The sequence below is a fragment of the Marmota flaviventris genome, chromosome 17 (assembly GCF_047511675.1).
Source record: "Marmota flaviventris isolate mMarFla1 chromosome 17, mMarFla1.hap1, whole genome shotgun sequence".
Taxonomy (NCBI): Eukaryota; Metazoa; Chordata; class Mammalia; order Rodentia; family Sciuridae; genus Marmota; species Marmota flaviventris.
The window spans coordinates 26,034,567-26,053,228 of record NC_092514.1 but is presented as its reverse complement, the minus strand read 5'-3'; the positions used below and the strand labels follow the sequence as shown (position 1 = coordinate 26,053,228).

Below are 18,662 nucleotides of genomic sequence, written 5' to 3'. Positions count from 1 at the left end.
TTTTAAAATGTAAAAATGATGGTGGGATGGGGAGGCTGAGGAAGGAGGACCACAAGTTTAAAGCCAGCCTCAGCAACTGAGAGAAGCCCTAAGCAACTCAGTGAGACCCTGTCTCTAAATAAACTATAAAAGAGAGCTGGGGATGGGGCTCAGGGGTTAAGCTCCCCAGGGTTCATTCCTAGTAAGGAGGAAAAAAAAGAATGCAAAGTAAATTCCATTATGAACAAAATATCAAAAAAGTTTAAATCCAGACAGTGTCAGCAACGGTGCTATGTCAAGCCATGCTGGAGTCTTGGGCAACAGGAAAATGATCAGTAGTACTGATTCTGCCTCAGTTCAAATTTTTTATATTTTGCCCCTCGTAGATATTTTAGAGAGGGGGGGATTAATTTTGATTTTTTTTAAGCATTGCATCAAAATAGCCATTACCTCGATTGCTGAGTTTGGGGTGCCCTCAAAATTTCTATGCCGGAGTCAAGTGCCCCACCTTCCTCTCCTGAGCCCCTTCCCCATTTTCATGTCTTATTCAGGCACCCAGGACAGTGCCTGGCATAGAAAAGGTGCTCAAAGAAGTGTTAAGTGGAAGCCCAGATGATGTCAGAGGAAATGCCCCAATTTTAATTTTTGTTCAACTCTAAAAAGAAACCACAGCCAGGCTTTGGGGCCATTATTAGGTACATAAGAGTTACTTGAACTCAAGCACTTGTAGTACCATGACAGTCAACCTGAAAAGTGAGATGACTACCGAGTGACAAATGGGAAGGTAGGATATACAGCATGGATACAATGGGAAAAGGGGTAAATCATGAACCATGCAGAGGAGCACAAGATTTCATCACACTACTCATAATAATAATTCACGTCAATTTAGAACTTATGAATTGTTTATTTCTGAAATTTTCCATTTGATATTTTCAGACTGTGGTTGACCACAGACAACTGTACTGTCTGTCATTTGTCAGTAAAGGCATAATGATGCAAATACCCCTTCACACGAGAGAGTAAGGAATGCTGCAAAATGAAAGGATTTTCTCCAAGATCTCTCCACCCCTCTACCAACCATACAGAGATTTAGGGAAAGCACTCACATTTCCTGTAGATTTGGCAAGTCCTCAAAGCCAGCAGGGTCAATCTCAGAGAGTTTGTTGTAACTCAGGTTTCTGGTAAAGGAAAGGAAAAAAATAATCTATACTTGGCAATGTGCACCGAATTGACAAATTTTATCCTTTCCCACTTAATCCCTTCCCCCAAAAAATCCAAGCCCTCTTCCTCCTAATTCCCATTGTCTCATGCATTATTTTAAGTAACATTTTTGCTACTGAAATTTACAAATATACCTCTCCTGCCCACTTGCATCCATAAACAAGGCACTGAAAGGCAAGCAATGAATATGCCAACCACCTGAGGCAATGGATTCACGCAATATCATTTTATCACCTAACAACCTGTAAAGAATTCCTAAAGTGAGCCAGACCCCTATTCACATTAAGGTGTCCTGGTCCAAATACTCTGCACCAAATACTTTGCAAAGTCCAGGGCTATTCTTTTATACATACATGGAGTCTAACTTCCCATTCTTGTGGTTGGACATGATGTGGAGTTTCCCTGGTCGTGTGTTCATATATGAACATAGGAAAGTTCTGTCCCATTCATTCCACTGTCTTTCCTATTCCCATCCTCCTCCCTTCCCTTCATTCCCCTTTGTCTCATCCAATGAACTTCTATTCTCCCCCCAACCCTTATTATGAGTTAGCATCTGCATTTCAGAGAGAACATTTGGCCTTTGGATTTTGGGGATTTGCTTATTTCACTTAGCATGGTAGTCTCCAGCTCCAACCATTTACTGGCATATCAAGGCTATTCTTAATGACATTTTTTATTAATGTTTGACTAATGCATCAACATCAAACAGCAGTAAAGAAATGAAGAAAAGGTGGTTCAAGCCTTTTATTGTCTAAGCCAGTGGTTCTCAATCAGGAATGATTTTACGCTGAACCCCCCACACCCCCCATGGGGAGACAGCTGGCAATGTCTAGAGACATAAAGACAGAGGCGAATGGGTGGTTCTGGTGTCTGGTGGGTAAGGGCCAAGGCTGCTATTCAACATTCTACTGTGCACAGGCACTGTCCCACAACAGAAATATCCAGCCCTACGTGTCAATACTATCCTGAGACTGAGAAACCCTGGTCTAAACAAGAATTCAGGACTCAAAATTGCTCAAACGCAATTTGAGTGGTTGTTACAAAAAGAAACTACAAGATTCAGAATTACAAGGCTCTTTATGAGCACAGTATCCCCATGCCACGATCATCACACAGAAGAAGGGAACCAGGTGTTAAGACATTCACACTGGTATGAACCCTAGGCAGGGAAAGCTGGCAGAGCAGCCTTCTCAGGTAATACCAGCTGTCTCACTAGCTCAGAATCACACCTTTCTTTCCATTCATCCCCAGCTGTACCCTCCAACACCAAGAAGGGTGAGCTTCTCTGATCACAGCCTCAACCTAGACCAGCTTCATCTTTTGGGGACAGAAACCATGAGATGTGATCTCCAAATCAGCCCCAGCTTCTCACTCCATACTCCTGCTGCAAAAGTTAAGTCCACCCAGCCCGAGCAGGCCAAAGTGGTTGACGTTTCTCATTTCAGCTATTCATTCCACTGACATTCCTGACAATGAGCAGCCCCAGTTATCAGGAGTTTAAAGTCTGCCTCTGAAAATGTCACCTAAGTGGCAGCTATCTTTTAAGGTTACTCCAGAGACATTTCAATCAATACTAACCTAGAACTGAGAGCCATTTCCCTATAACATGGAAGACATTCATCTAAATAAAAGCCAAGCTGCACTGGAAACTAATGGTACCTCTGTGTTTGTGTCACAGCCTGAATTAAAGGCCATATGTCCAGAAATTAAGAGGCCGTAAAGACTGAAGGTGGTAACTTTTAAAAAATATTTTTAGTTGTAGATGGACATAAAAATAAATAAATAAGCAAACGTGTTATGTGGTGCTGAGGACTGAATGCTGAGTCTCACACTTGTTAGGCAAGCACTCTGCTGCTGCGCTACAGCCCCAGCCCAGGTGATAACTTTTAAAGCCAGATACTGAAGTCAAGTGCGGGCTTGCTTGTACTCGGGGGTATTTATCAATGGGTAAATAGAAACCAACAGGCTAGAACTGAGAAAGAAAACCCACAAAGGGAGAATTTCTCATGTCAGAAAAAGGACTGAGATTTTCTTCTACTCTGAGTGGATTATCATGGCAGGTGAAGGGGATGGTGGCTACCATTTCTACAGGTAAAGATACGGCAAGCTTCAAGCTATAATTCATGTCATCACAGGCAACTTGAGAGATGACCTGGAGGAGACATGAGAGAAGGGCTCTCAGAAACCATGGAAGCAAGAGATGCAAAGAGCGGATACTTCATGCAGCTGGCAAAATGACCAGGACACCAGCACACTTAACAGTTGACATTTGCTCTCCATTTCAGAAAAAAGAGCCAGCATAGGTAAATCTTCTTCATTTTCCAGAAAGGCTCAAAATATGAATTCTTACGGGAAATCCTTTGTTTTTGGCGGGGGGGGGGGGGGGGGACTGAACCCAGGGGTGCTTACCCACTGAGCCCCATCCCCATCCTCCTGCCTAAGCTGCTGAGATTAGAGGTGTGTGCCATGGTGCCCAGTTTAGTCTAGAATTTTTTTTTAAATTTCCCATTCTCATAAAACCTTACGGCATGGGTCTAGGGAAGGTCGTGTTGGTAATTTCATTGGAACTTAGTGTGTACTGTGTGTAATTCCTCAGAAGGTAAAAACAGCAGAAACAGTCTCACAAGCTTAAAGGATTAAACAACTAATAGGTTATATGGTCTTCCTCACTCACACCCCTTGAAATCTTGAAGGGGCCAGTCGCTCTTCCCCAGTTCTTTAAAAGCAGGTGCCTTCTGCAGTGAACAGGGCAGGTTCTGAGGTGGAGGAAGAGATTGGCGACTGGAGCCTGTGATGCCCCAGAAAGCATGTTTCCCAGGCCATCTCTGGGTGCCCACTGGTGCTCAGGAGTTGGGTCACTGGGTTGTCTAGTCCACGTTTTCCAGCTGTGGTGTTCAGCTGAGCAAACATCTGGAGGCTTCAACTATGCAAAAGAAGATGACGTTCAGGAGTCCACCCAGGATTGAGAAATGGGCATAGGCTAGCTGGGAAACGAGACTGAAGAGGAATACCTGGTTCTAGACTGGAAACCAGTCCTTCCACGGGGAGCTAGCATCTCATTCTTGTCCAAGATGGGACCAAGCATTTTGCTACAGAGGCAGTAGTCCATGGGCAGCACGGGTTTGTTGGGACCAAGTGGGCTTGTTTTCCCTGCCACCGGTTACTCAAAAATCAACGGAACTTCTCGTCTCTCCACTTCCAAGAAGTCAATGAATTATTGTTCGGCAGCTCTGAAGAGCGTTTGCCAAGTTTATAATATGTGGTTCAGGCCGTAATCCAGGAAGGTGCTGGTCAGATTAGGTAAATACCTATTAAGCCTATAAGATTACGCTCAGGGCAGTTCCGAGTGGGAGCATCTTGCAAGAGACTTAAGCCTTCCCAAGGCCCTTTCCCCTGTCAGGATGGTCTTTTGTGTGCTTTAAAGGGCTTGCATCAGTATACACCCCACCCCACCATATTTCATCACCCTTTTCGACAAATATCTTGAGTTATGAGGAAATGAATATTTATCATTATAATCATTGTTTTTAGCAGCGATGCAGATTGAACCTAGGGCCTTCTGCATGCCAGGCAAGTGCTCTCCTACTCAGCTACACCCCAGGCCAGGCCCCTCCTTTCTCCTCCTCCTCCCTCCTCTTCTTCCTCTAACCCTCCCATTCATCATCTCTCTCTGTGCTGCTGGGGAGTGGAACCCAGGGCTTCACGCATGCCAGGCAAGCACTCTACCACTGAACTACACCCTCCTACCCTTGAGATTTATTTTTAAAGTTCAAGTTTCTCCTGTAGGTGCTGTTTTACTTGAAACATTTATTGGTTATCCCCAGGTTTAGAAATACTGCTTGATTATGATTTAGATCCAGCTCAGTTGGATGGATGGTGATGATAGACAGCCCCGTCTGCATCATGGCATGAGGTCACACACAGCTCCTGAAACCTTGACATATGGCTAGTGAGGACTGGAATTATAGCTCAGTGGCAGAGCACTTGCCTGGAATGTGTGAGGCCGTGAATTCGATCCTAAGCACTATATATAAATAAGAAAATTGAATAAAAGATCCATTGGCAACTGAAAAAAAAAAAGGAATTCATACATATTTGTTACCAGGGATTGAATCCAGGGTGCTTAACCATGGAGCCGCATCCCCAGCCCTATTTTGTATTTTATTTAGAGACAGGGTCTCACTGAGTGGCTTAGGGCCTCCCTAAGTTGCTGAAGCTGGCTTTGAACTTTCAATCCTCCTGCCTCAGCCTCCCGAGTTGCTGGGATTACAGGCCTGCACCACCATGCCTGGCTTTGAATTCATAATTTTGTGTACTCTTACGTAGTTTAACTATACATGGCCACGTGGCTAGTCGGCTAGGTTTAGAGAGAGATGGGATTTCTCAGCTATAGAAAGACTTCAGCTCTTGACATTCCGTGGCTCTGCGGGGTCTTTCCAGGAAGCCTGCTTTTTGAGCACCCTCTTGTCCTACCCTGTTACACAGTTTGCCTTTTCTGATATGCCTGGGTAAAACCTGAGCTGTTCTCTGCTGAGGTGCCTCTTGTGTGTTCTGCAAATGGTGGGCCGCACGGTCCTCTTTGAGCAGATTAGCTGAAAGAATATCTACGGCTAGGCTTGGGCTCCATTGTTCCAAGATCTCTGTGCCCTTTGTGCAAAGAACAGGGAAAATTTGTGTTATGACAATGGCTGACAAAATGTTTAACAAAAGCTGCAATTGGCAGGAACTAAATACCCCCCCCCCCCCCAGGTTTCTTTCCCCTCCAGCTCTGGGCTCCTTACTGAAAGGTACAGGCATGCCTTGGATGGCATCTGTCCTGCAGACAGATGAATTGTTTTGACAGGAGAATCTAAAACCTTCAACTGAAGACCCATTCAGATGTCAGGCCTGGGAAGGGGCAACCATGTTCCTAGAAATAAGTGAGATGCTTTATATGTGTGTCATGTCAGCTGCCACCTGGAAACAGAGCCCCAGCTGAGGTTTCCACTGGTTAGCTCACTGATTATTCCTGGGGCCTGAGATGAGAACTCACACCCTTTGTGCAGAGCATCTTTCCTTAATTGATGAGAAATGAGTTGACAGTAAGCATATTGATCAAAGAATTAAAAAACAATAAAAGAAAAAAATCGTATTTAAAAACCTCTTTAACATTTTTTTAAGAAAACACACCAGTGTTCATAACAGTGTTATTCACAGTAGCAACCCAAATCTATGGATGACTATATACACAACATGTGGGACATCCATACAAAGGAAGACTATTGAGCCTTAAAAAGAAACTCTACATGTGTGACAGCATGGGTGGATTTTTTTTTTTTTTTTTTTGGTACTGGTGATTGAACCCAGGGGCACTTAACCATGGAGCCACATCCCCAGCCCTGTTTACATTTTCTTTTGGGACAAGGTCAAGCTAAGTTCTTAGGGTGGCTTTGAACTCATGACCCTCCTGCCTCAGCCTCTGGAGCTGCTGGGATGACAGGTGTGTACCACTATCCAGGCATGGCTAGACCTCGAAGGCACTGATTTTAGCAAAATCAGCCAGGCACAGGAGGAAAGGTACCATCTGGTTGCAATTCGAACAAGGAACCTGGAGTGGCTGGCTTCCAAGGGTGGTGGACACATGGGGCAGAGTCCCTGTTTAATGGTGCGGAATTTCTGCTGGTGATGTTGAGAAGGTCCTTGAACTGGGTGGTGGTGATGGTTGCCTGACGTGTGAACGTAGGCATGCGCACAGCCCACTGAGAAATGGCTAAAATAGGAAGTCAACTTTATGTTGTACATATCTTCCCACAATTAAAAAAATCACATGGGGAGTTTTTCTCCCTGCACTGGGCCAATGAAACAGTGCCTGTGAGGATTGTATGTTTGTAGAAGGGAGAACACAGTCAATTATTTTCCCCGTTGCCTGATGGAGCATTTGAGGCTCAGCTGCTTGTTCTGGGTTTAGAGACCTCTTACTTCTCGAACTTGAATGCTAGGGCAGCTCCATCCCAAGGCAGTGGCTGTTCAGGAGACACGAGCTTCCGCCCTGGGTTTTCTCTATGTTGCCCACAAGCGTCCAACAGGAGACTCTCCAGGCAGCCCTGACACTTGTTCATATGTGCCTTTTCCAGTTCATTGAAACACAAAAAAATTCCCTGCTTCTGGGTTGACCCAGCGGGAGCTCATGTTTCCACGTACACAGTCTTCCTCTCTGGGGCTCTGTCCTGGAATCTCACTGTCAATCCTGATGCTGCTTGGCCTCTGGATAACCATGTTTAGGGAGGACTCTCTTCTCAGGTAGCCTGGTCCAGGAAACAGAATGTTGACAGCACTTCTGGACTTTAGGGAGATGATTTTGGCTCTTTAAAGGGAAATCAGAGGGTGGTGGGGCTGTGGATGGTTTTATTCTAGGTAGCTGAAGGATGTAGGTAGACACTTGCTAGGGAGGAAAGAGGGAAGTGACTTCAAAGCAGAACCATCAGGAGATGGTGTAAGACCCCGTGAGTCCCAGCTGTACTCCTGGCCACATAGGGAGCCAGAAACAAGCCCGTCACTCAGAACTACTTCCTCAAGAGCCAGTGGCCCAGATCAGGTCAAAAACTGGCAGTCTTCTGGCCAGATGTGGCTGGCAGACAGGTTTTGCTGGGCCTATCCTGGATTACTTTTTGTGTCCCCCCTCCCCCAAGTAATTAAAAGATTCTACTGGGCATGGTGGCACTTGGCTATGATCCCAGGGGCTCAGGAGGCTGAGGCAGGAGGATGTGAGTTCAAAGCCAGCCTCAGCAACTTAGTGAGGCTCTCAGCAACTCAGTGAGACCCTGTCTCTAAATAAACTATAAAAAGGGAGGGGGATATGGCTCAGTGGCTAATCACTCCTGGGTTCAATCCCTGGGGTCCAAAATATATTAATGATAATAATAAAATAAAAAATCCTAGATTACTAGATGTTCTTTTTTTTTCTATAGTGATGCTTTCCTGCCTTTAATGAAAACCACAACCAAACAGCCTGAGAATACACATTAAAGGATTATTATAGAATGATAAAACTGCACCTTAAACTTGATCTTCTCCTAGCATCCTCACCCCAGGATTCCTGCTCAGGAGAAGATGCTGTACTTGTTGCCACTCTATTAAGTAAGCCAAGCAGTGTATGTTCCCTGCCCTGGGGTAAGGAGACAGATGACATCCCGTGTAATATCAAGCAAAAGAATGAGTTCAGTCAGGTGTGGTGGTGTATGCCTGTCATTCCAGGAGCTCAGGAGGCTGAGGCAGGAGGATCGCAAGTTCAAGCCAGTCTCAGCTACTTAGCAAGGCCCTACATAACTTAGTGAGACCCTGTCTATAAATAAAAAATAAAAAAAAAAAAGGGAGTCTGGGGGCTGGGGATGTGGCTCAGTGTTTAAGCGTCCCTGGGTTCAATCCCTGGTACCAAAAAAGAAAAGTGATTTGAATCTCAACACCATTCATACAGCTCATTTTGTGAGCTTTGGGTCAATTACATTTCAGAGAGTTCAGTAGAGAGTCATGATTATTTCAATTTGTGAAAACATGACACAGACCATTCTCTGCGGGAATGAGGGAGGTGACTCAGGAGGAGATAACACATATCAGCCATATAAGGATTCAAAGCCACTGCCTATTTTCACTCCTTAAAATCTCCTAAGCAAATCAGTGTGGGCCTCTGAAGTATAACACCTTAGACGTTAACTGCCTGTGTAACTCTGTGAGGTCCGAGGCTTCTCCACCCTAAGTTCATATCTCTCTCCCTGTCCTGTCGGACAGACACGTATCTTCTTCCTCTGGTATCCAATAAAAGCCAGACTGGACAGATATTTGAGCATGCACTTACCATGTATACTTACACTGTCAAAAATTCTGATATAAATTAAGGTAAGATCAAGTCCCTGACCTGAAGGACCTCATAACCTATGGGTCAGGTAAAGACTGCTAACCAAATAACCGTAGTCAAAGGCCCTCGGGTGGCAAGCATAGGGTAAAATGAAAATAGGTAGCTCTTAGGCCAAAATCAGGATGCAGGGAAATTGGTTTCTGATTGAACACGAGTTGGAAACACCTGAAGTTTCCCCAAATAAATCAATAAATATTTCAGTTTCTTTTAAAAACCACAGCTAGGACAGCATTGCTGATACCGACAATGGGCTCCGTATGCTTGGCAAGCAGCCCATGTGCCAAGACCTCACCACTCCTTACTGCCTCTCAGCCAGGCCCTCTGGGATCACTGGCAGTTAGTTATCCAAGTGGCTGTTTGAATTTGTCATCCGTGGTGTGGATAACACTGAGTCCAGGTGGTGACATCCAAAGCAGGGAAGAGCAGTTGTGATGAGAAAGGCTTATCAGAAAAAAAATGCAAGACCTCTCTAGGCTGACCCTGAAAGAAAGGAAAAACAGCACTGTTCTCTCCAGAAGAGAGCGGGGAAGGGTAAAGCAAGGCACGGAGCCTAGGAAGTAAAACTAACAAATAAAACGGCAAAGAAACCAGGACCCCCTAGAGAGGGAAGAGCAAGACACACCACCAGCGTTAGAGCCAAGAGAGAAGAGGAGCTCATGCCCCCAGACCCTCAGCCCAAGCGGCAGGTGATCCAAGGGTGCTATGAACCCCCACCAATCCCAGGGCCAAGTCCCTCATTAGTGTTCATCTATAGGGCCATTAAAGTTGACTTCCATAGCAACAGAGTATCTCCTTGTACATCTACCTAAAACCTCCAAACTAAATAATCAAGAGGCCCAGACCATTTTTCTTCCCATCACCAAAGGCAGTGGATCATACCTTAAAACAGGAGCGTCTAGGATCTGGTTTTCCTACCAAAATTGTAGTCTGGTCCATGAAGCCATTAAGTGTATCATGGATTCTGTTATTTAGGAGGGCTTGGTGGAGGCTGGTCCTGGGGGCATGCGGGGGAGCCTACAAATCTCCCTAACTGTCACTCATTTACATGGTCCGTGCATCATCGGCCCCTAAAAATTAATTAATTTAATTAAGAAGAGGCACCCTGGCACACTGGCCCTGCAGCTGGTGAATACTAAACAAGCAAACGGCCTTTGGGCAGGGAAGAGCTAGCTACCTGCCATGACCTGACCCTCCCAGGGCCTGACCCTCCCAGGGAACGTCCCTGGGATCATCAGCAGTAAAGATGCACATAAAGCTGCCATTTGGGTTTGCCATTATAGAGAGGTTCAGTAGAAACGGCAAAGGAGAGCAGAGGGCCAGAAGTGAGTCCTGATGCTCAGGACTGCCTCCCTGTTCTACAGGCTCCATAAAGGAATCCCAAAGCTACCCTTTCAGAGTCTTTAAGCTCTACAGGACTTTGCAAATCTACCACTCACACCACAGTTTCCCCATCCTGGACCTTGTCCAGCAGAACTTAGGATGGCCATGCCTCCCTGTCCCCAAGGAGGCCATGCAGGCCCGAGAGGCGGCACCCATGGCACCAGAGGGGAGCCATTCTGATCCCGGGAGCACAAGGTGCTCAGCTCTGGCTCAGAAGCTGGAGGTCCTCCCAGCTGAGGGATGGAGGAGTCTCCTAAATGAAAACCATGCTCAGGAGGCAGGCAGTGGAGACTTTTGCCTCTGAAGTAGTGAAAACAACTCAAAGTGGACAGGAAGCGAGAGATAGATAAGGCTGAGGAAAAAGATGCTTCGCTCAAGTAGATAAATTTGGAATCTGAGGTTCTCCAAGTGCTTCTGCTTACAGATTATGGTTCTTCTTTCTTAACACCTCCACCTGTACCCTCTGCCCCTATAAATGTGCACTTTCAGGAGTCCACCTACCTTCACAACCACCAGAGTAAGATTTGGTCTATCTGTTAAAGACACGTTGCAGCTTTAAAATTAATTCATTTGGGGTGCATCCAGAAAGGATGCAGACCAATTATCCAGAATACAAGCAACAATAATTGTTGGCAAGGATGTGGGAGAAAAGGTACATTGCTGGTGAGACTGCAAACTGGTGCAAGCATTATGGAAATCAGTATGAAGATTCCTCAGAAAACTTGGAATAAAACCACCTTTTGACCCAGTTATCCCACTCCTTCGTTTATACCCAAAGGACTTTAAATCAGCATACTTCAGTGACACGGCCACATCAATGCTTATAGCAGCTCAATTCACAACAGGTGAGCTATGGAATCAACCTAAGTACACTTCAAAAGATGAATGGATAAAGAAAATGTGGTACATATAAACAATGGAATATTACTCAGCCTTAAAGAAAAATGAGATTATGGCATTTGCAGGTAAATGGATGGAACTGGAGACTCTCATGGTAAGTGAAAGAAGCCAATCCCCCCAAAAAACAAAGGTCAAATGTTTTCTCTGGTATATGGATGCTAATTCACAATGAAGGGATTAGGGCTAAGAAAGAACAGAGGTACTCTGGATTAGGCAGAGGGGAGTGAAGAGAAGGGATGGGATAAGGAGGTGAGAAGGGCAGTGGAATGAATCAGACATTATTACCCTATGTGCATATATGATTAACAATCAGTGTGATTCTACATCATGTACAACCAGAAGAATGAGAAGTTATACTCCATTTATGTAGGATGTGTCAAAATGCATTCTACTGTCATGTATAGCTAATTAGGGCAAAAAAATGCAAACCAGTAACCTTTGGGAAGACTTCCTGGTACCATGCTTCAGAACTGCATACATTCTGACACAATCACCCCCTAGGAGATCCTGTGATTGAGTTCCTTCTCCACCACTAGCACAAGTCTGTTTGTAACACTCAGGATTTCCCACACTCTGGGCCCACACCTGGGGCACAGGGAGGAAAATAACTATTTTAACATAGCCTCATAAAAGTACTCCTGGCCACAGGAACAAGATGGCAAATGCCAAGCCTGTCTTTCTGGCAGAAGGTATACCCCAGGATTTCCCTGAGATAAAAGGATAAGAAAATCCGATGCCACTAACTGGACTCTTCAGGAATTGAACCCCTAACCATGTAATACTCCTCCTCTGGGTGCCAAAGACGGAGATAAAAAGGTCCAAACAAATTTTAAAAAAAACCACTCTCTCCCTCTGAATCCTTAAAAGTCACTGTCACCCAGGAGTTTCCAGGAATCAGGAAACAGTCAAGGCATTTTGTGCCTTTTTCACTTAACCTCCATTCTGACAAATTCACCAACATAATCCAATCAGAGGAAATATCAGTGTAAAACCCTCCTATTACAGAAATGTGTGCCAAAAGATTAAAAAAAAATAAAACTTGGTGGTGACTCAATTCTGGACACACCAGTGATCAGAAGCTTTTGTTCTTGTTAGTAAAGTAAGTAGTTAGGTGGGGATTCTAGCCAGATCTACTTCTGGATTACAAAGGGACCAATGTATCATAAGTGGCCTGTCTCCCTCCCTCAAGCAGACAAAGAAGGAAATGAAAGTGGATTGTCTTAAGCAAATACATTTGTACAAACAACAGCTTACCTTAATGTTACTGGACTCTCCTTCCTCCCCCACCTCTATACCAAATTACAAAAAAAATTAAAGGACAAAAGAGTGAAGCCATTCATAAGGAATCCCCTGGAGAAGAAAGCCCACAGGCCCACAGGTGGCCCCATCACTTCCATTACTTGCCCAGGTCCTTTATCTTTAAATGGAAATCACCCCCACAACATCTCCGTGACCTCTCTTCATGCCTGTGTGAAGCCTGAGCATCTAGAATCTATAAAGCAAATATAAAACTCACGCTGTCCTGCCCTGGATGAAGCGCAAGGTTCCTTCAAACATTTTCTAAGCTTAACCTGTCTCCCTTTTCTGGACTCTCCCACAACCAAAAAATGAAGGCCACTCAAATCCAGAGATTCAAGTGACCTTCAGCAACTCAGTGAGACTTTGTCTCTAAATAAAACATAAAATAGGGCTGGGGATATGGCTCAGGGGTTGAGTGCCCCTGGGTTCAATCCCTGGTACCCCCCCACCAAAAAAAAGTGGATCTTAGCAGTAAATTCTACTGCCTAAACTGTATCTCAGCCAATAATTAATACTGTACCTACAATAATTAATACTGTACCAATAATTAATACTGAAAGCTCTCAACCAACCAAATGAGAAAACAGAATCTACCCACAACATTTCAAGAGCTGCACGAGTATCTCTGGCTAAGTATTTTAAAGAAGATGAAGGGCTGGGAATATGGCTCAGTTGGTAGAGTGCTTGCCTCACATTCACAAAGCCCTGGATTCAATCCTCAGAACCAAAAAAATAAAAAAAAAAAAAAAGAAGATGCAGAGGTCTGCAAGGTCAGCTGCCCAGTGAGTCACAGACTTTAGTGGCTGGGTTATCAAAGTGGGATCTCATGCTGCCCATTTTTCCGTGGGGCTTTTTAAGGTTTATATGTGCTATGAAATGCTCAGCTGGAGCCAAAAGGCAAAAGTGTTTCTTTCTATAACACTATGACATAACCAAACACTCTCAACTTGAAAAACGATTTTCCCCACCACGGTGGGGCAGTGGGAAGACCTCAACTGCTGGGTGTTGAAATGCTAAGAAGATATGAAATCGGGTTTGACAACAAGGCATTTCAGCAGGCACTATTTTACAGACTGGTTTCTGATTAAAATATGAACTTCAGCACACCTGTCATCCCAGCAGCTCAGGAGGCTGAGGCAGGAGGATCATGAGTTCAAAGCCACCCTCATCAACTTAGCGAGGCTGTAAGCAACTCACTGAGACCCTGTCTCTAAATAAAATACAAAAAAAATGGCTGGGGATGGGGCTCAGTGGTTGAGTGCCCCGGGTTCAATACCTGGCCCCGAAAAGAAACTTCACATGCCATGAAATGACAGGGATAAAGCATCAGATATTCTGTGCGACCTCCATCCTTAAATACAGTCAAGCTTTATGTCAATTGGAAACCTGGCTGTGGTTTTCTTTGGAGTTCTGTTTGTTTTGACTCATTCATTCACCAAGGCCTCTAAAAAGATGCCTCACCTCTTCCATATGTTCTGTATCTACACTCAACAACATTCGTGTGCAGTTCCAGGTCATTTACTCCCAAGGCATTTGTCTTAAGAGTGGATCCTGTCAGGTGGGCATGGTGGCGCACACATGTCATCCCAGCCACTCGGGAGGCTGAGGCAGGAGGATCACAAGTTCAAAGCCAGCCTCAGCAACTGTGAGATGCTAAGCAACTCAGTGAGACCCTGGCTCTAAATAAAATATAAAATGGGGTCGGGGATGGGGCTCAGTGGTCAAGTACCCCTGAGTTCAACCTGGTACCAAAAAAAGTGGATCTTAGCAGTAAATTCTACTTCCTAAACTGTACCTCAGCCAATAATTATTACTGTACCTACTGAATGTGAGTCCTATTTTTTTTTTAACAAACCACCTTACCAAAAGACAGTCCCACTTACAGAAACGTAAAAAACACACCCTTACCCTGTGGATCTGTAGATACTCTATCCTCACTGTGCTGACTCAGTTCACAGGGCTTCTTCACGTCTGAGCAGGAAATCAAACCCCATGGTTCACACCAAGCCCAGACATCCATTGCAGCAGCTGCCCTGAGAACACTGGGAAGTCTCTGCTCACAGCTTTCTATTCAATGAACACAGTCTCCAGTTCTAGCCATCACCTTTGCAAGAAGACAAAATTAAGTCTGAGTTTGTCAAAGCCCCTGCTCATCTTGTCCTGTATCAAGGAACTCTTACACAACTTTGCTCCCACAAGAACAACAGCCTTGGGGTAAGTACCGATTGCTGCTGCATACTTCACAGGAGCAAATCCAGCACCCTCTTCCATTGTAGGCTGGTTCTGTTCCATGCCCCCAAAATATAGGAGATGAAAGCATGGTTCAGGATGCAGGCCCAGTTGGCTCAGAAGGGCATCCAGATATCAGATTCGACCCTTATTTCAGCCAAGTCTCCAGGACTGGCCTCCCACTCTGAAGTCCCCCCCCCCCCCCCACTCAGAGCTCCCACCCCAGATCAGTCTGTGTGGTCACACAAGCATGACTTGGCAAAACTGTGCTGGAAACATTTACTTGCAACAAACACAACTGGGATCAATAAGCCAAAGCAAGTTTAGATATGGTTAGGCTAAAGCTTGCACAAGCCCAAGATGAAAACCACCCACTCTCAAATCCCAAGTGGCAGCACAGAGCGCACCTGCACTGACTTGTCAGGGTGGTTTATAAGGTCACGAGCACCTGAGAAAAGAGCTTTTCTTCCTAGGGGCAGGAGACAAATGGTAGGCCTGTCCCACCATTGGTGTCAATATTTATCTACGGCCTGGGTATTCACGGCCATATAAAACCAGGCACCCTTTACAATCCACTCATTCACATCATTTGCCACTACAAAGCCCCCAAACAGAGATTTATTTACAGCTTGAGTTTCCTCTCTGCCACTGCTGTAGAGGCTGGCTGGTTGGCTGCAGGGCCCGTGGTCTATGTTGGCTGTAATCCTGGCAGTTTGAGAATAATGCTCTCCAAGTATTGCAGAACAGCCAATATCAAGTGGCACTGCACCTGAGGACAATCAAGAGGCAGGGAAAGGAGACGAGGCACCTGCTCTCTCCCTTCCCAGGTCAGGCATGGCTCATGCACTGGAAATGAGCAAGGCTTAGACCCCGCAGGAAAGAAACTGAACCCAGGCATTTCTGAGTGTCACTTCCTCACCCAGCAGGCAACTCCAGCCAGCATGGAAGAAGCTATAAAGAAGCCTTCTTTATGCTCAGCTCCAACCTTCCTCAACATCTTCCTCCTTCCCCCCTTCCCCTTTAGCCTCCCATTTTCTGCCCCCCGCCACACACACCACCACTAGTACCACTCCCAGTAAAGGTGAGTCGCAATTCGTCTTTCCAGGTAAATGTCAGATGAAATCATTAGCCCATTAATCTCAACTGTTAACTCAATTCACAATAGCTAAACTATAGAACCAACCTAGGTGCCCTTCAACAGATAAATGGATAAAGAAAATGTGGTACATATACACAGTGGAATATTACTCAGCCATAAAGAAAAACAAAATTAGGGAATCTGTCGGTAAATCTGTCGGTAAAGTTCCAAATGGATGGAACTGGAGACTATGATGCTAAGTGAAATAAGCCAATCCTCCAAAAATCAAAGGCTGAATGTCCTCTCTGATAGGTGGATGCTGACTCACAATAAGGGGGGCAGGTAAAGAAGAATAGAAGTACTTTGGATGAGACAAAGGAGAATAAAGGGAAGGGAGAGGGATGGGAACAGGAAAGACAGTGGAATGAATGGGACAGAACTTCCCTGTGTTCCTATGTGAACACACGACCAGGGAAACTCCACATCATGTCCAACCACAAGAATGGGAAGTTAGACTCCATGTATGTATGATGTCAAAATGCACTCTACTGTCATGTATCATAACTAATAAGCACAAATTAAATATATATCAACTGTATGAGGCTCTGGGGACTCTGGAAATATCTGTGCATAGTGGAAACCAGGTTCACAGATGGATTTTTCCCAAGTCTCTCCCCAGGACTCAAAGTCTTCAACGGGGTGCTAAGCTGGAGCTCTGTCAATGAGCTTTCCTGGCTTCCACCAAGGGGACACCCTTCTGTGTAAATCAAAGCCATAGTGGATGGCTCTCTGTGTAGTGACAAATTAAAGAAGGACCTGCAAGCCCAGGGCAAGTGACAGGACAGATTTCTCAGGCTAGCTCTCACCGACTTGCTACACTACTCTTCTGATGACACAACCTTCCCCAGCAGACGGGCAGCCCTCCCATGTCCCTGTCCAGGACTCTGGGCACTGGTAAGGAACTTATACCTTCACCTTTATACCTCCCAACAGGCTGCAAAACACTTCCACTGCCTTCTAAGCAAAATGTGACTACGAGTGATGAGCTGACATGATGCCTGTGTGCCCATGTGCCCGTGTGGTCTGCCAGTGGCCAGCCTCCTGCCTCTGCTGAGAGCAGGCCCACAGCCGAAAAAGGTAGCAGCCGAGGGTCTAGTCAGCTTTCATTTCTTTCCTTATATAAAGACTATATATAACATTTAAACAGCCAGTATTTCCTCATGTACACTCCTGTTAATAATTCACAAACCCACCGACTTTCACCAAGGATCAGAAATTTTAAAGGTGGTTTGTGCAAACACTCCTTTTCTTGCTCTCACTGAACAACTGGTTCATTTAACCGATGGCTTCTGTGGCCATTAGGAGCAGGCAGCACTGCAAGCATATGAAGCCAGGCACACCACAAGCCCAGTCTCTTGGCCTCTGGGTTACACAGTCCAGGTATAAACACTGCTACTAAAACCATGGAAATCTTAAGTATCATTCCCTATGAATCTGCTCCTCCCAACTGCTGGGTCCTCAGGCAAGTGACTTAATTTCTGATACCAGTCTTCTTATCCAAAAATAATGAAGAAATTCAGTAAAAGTTCTACATAGTACAAACGCTGATACAATTTTTAAAATGTTGAAGTGCAGGAATAGAAAAGACAGTACAATTAATAAAGAAATTATATACCAGACTTGAACAAAATAATTACTATAATCCTGTGATAAGACACCATAACTATGGCAGCCAAAAAAAAAAAAAAAAAAGCAAGATCTTAAACCACACTTTCGAAACATACATGAAAGCAATCATTGTCTGTGTCGTAAGAATATTATTAAATTCTCATTCTCTAAATATTTGTATGAGCTACAAGGTTACTCTGTGAAGTAAAATATTCAAATAAGTAGTACACAACATTAAAAATCCATCCTATTGAAAAGTAAATTATAGACGTGCCAGTCAAAAATGAGTGTCTAAAACTTCCAGCATAAAAATGGAAGGAGCTATTATGTACAAAAAAGCCCTCTGAAAAAATGACATTCATGCTTTATAATTTGGCCTTGACTTCCCTAGCTCTTCTGAAGGCTTACCAATTGGGCAGGGGCGGGGGGTGGGAATCAGTAATTTGGGTATCTTCTAAAGCAAAATTATCTAAAGAACATGAATTTGGATTTTTACTCATGAAAGCAGAATAAGGGCAGCACAGGGTGGTGTGTAAAGGAATCAAACATTCGAAATGGAAACTAATTCTTTTGGTATTCATTTGGGAAGAATTGAGAAAAGTGGGGAAGATAGAATAAAATTATTTGACCACTTTTTCTCCTATTACCCAAGAATAGAGGACACGCACATGGCAGCCAATTACCTGATGCTACTGGGTGACCCTTCACTTTTCAGATATGGTTGGAAAGTAGGATCCCATCCCTGGAGTATTGAGAGTCATGATTGGATTTTTTCCCTATAGCTGGTAAGACATATTGGAAAAAAGAATGGATTAGGTCTGTATACTTTGTGCAAAGTCTGACCACATTTAACATTTAATTTCTAACTAATCAACTTTTCCAGGGAAGAGTAATTTTACAAGTTTCCATGGATTGCAGCTCTTTCTGTAGCTATCACCAACAGCATTAATTTTGCCCTCATTTATTACCCTATTGTTTCTGACACTAACTGTAAGCTGGTCCATTAAATATTAT

General features: G+C 44.5%; 1 protein-coding gene across 1 annotated transcript in view; it reads right to left on the bottom strand.

The window, feature by feature from the left end:
• LOC114080927 (leucine-rich repeats and immunoglobulin-like domains protein 1) overlaps nt 1-18,662 on the bottom strand; it is a 100,833-nt gene that overhangs the window by 71,473 nt on the left and 10,698 nt on the right. The window contains 1 exon segment of the mRNA XM_071603824.1: nt 1,089-1,160. Within this exon segment, the coding sequence (XP_071459925.1) occupies nt 1,089-1,160 (72 nt within the window).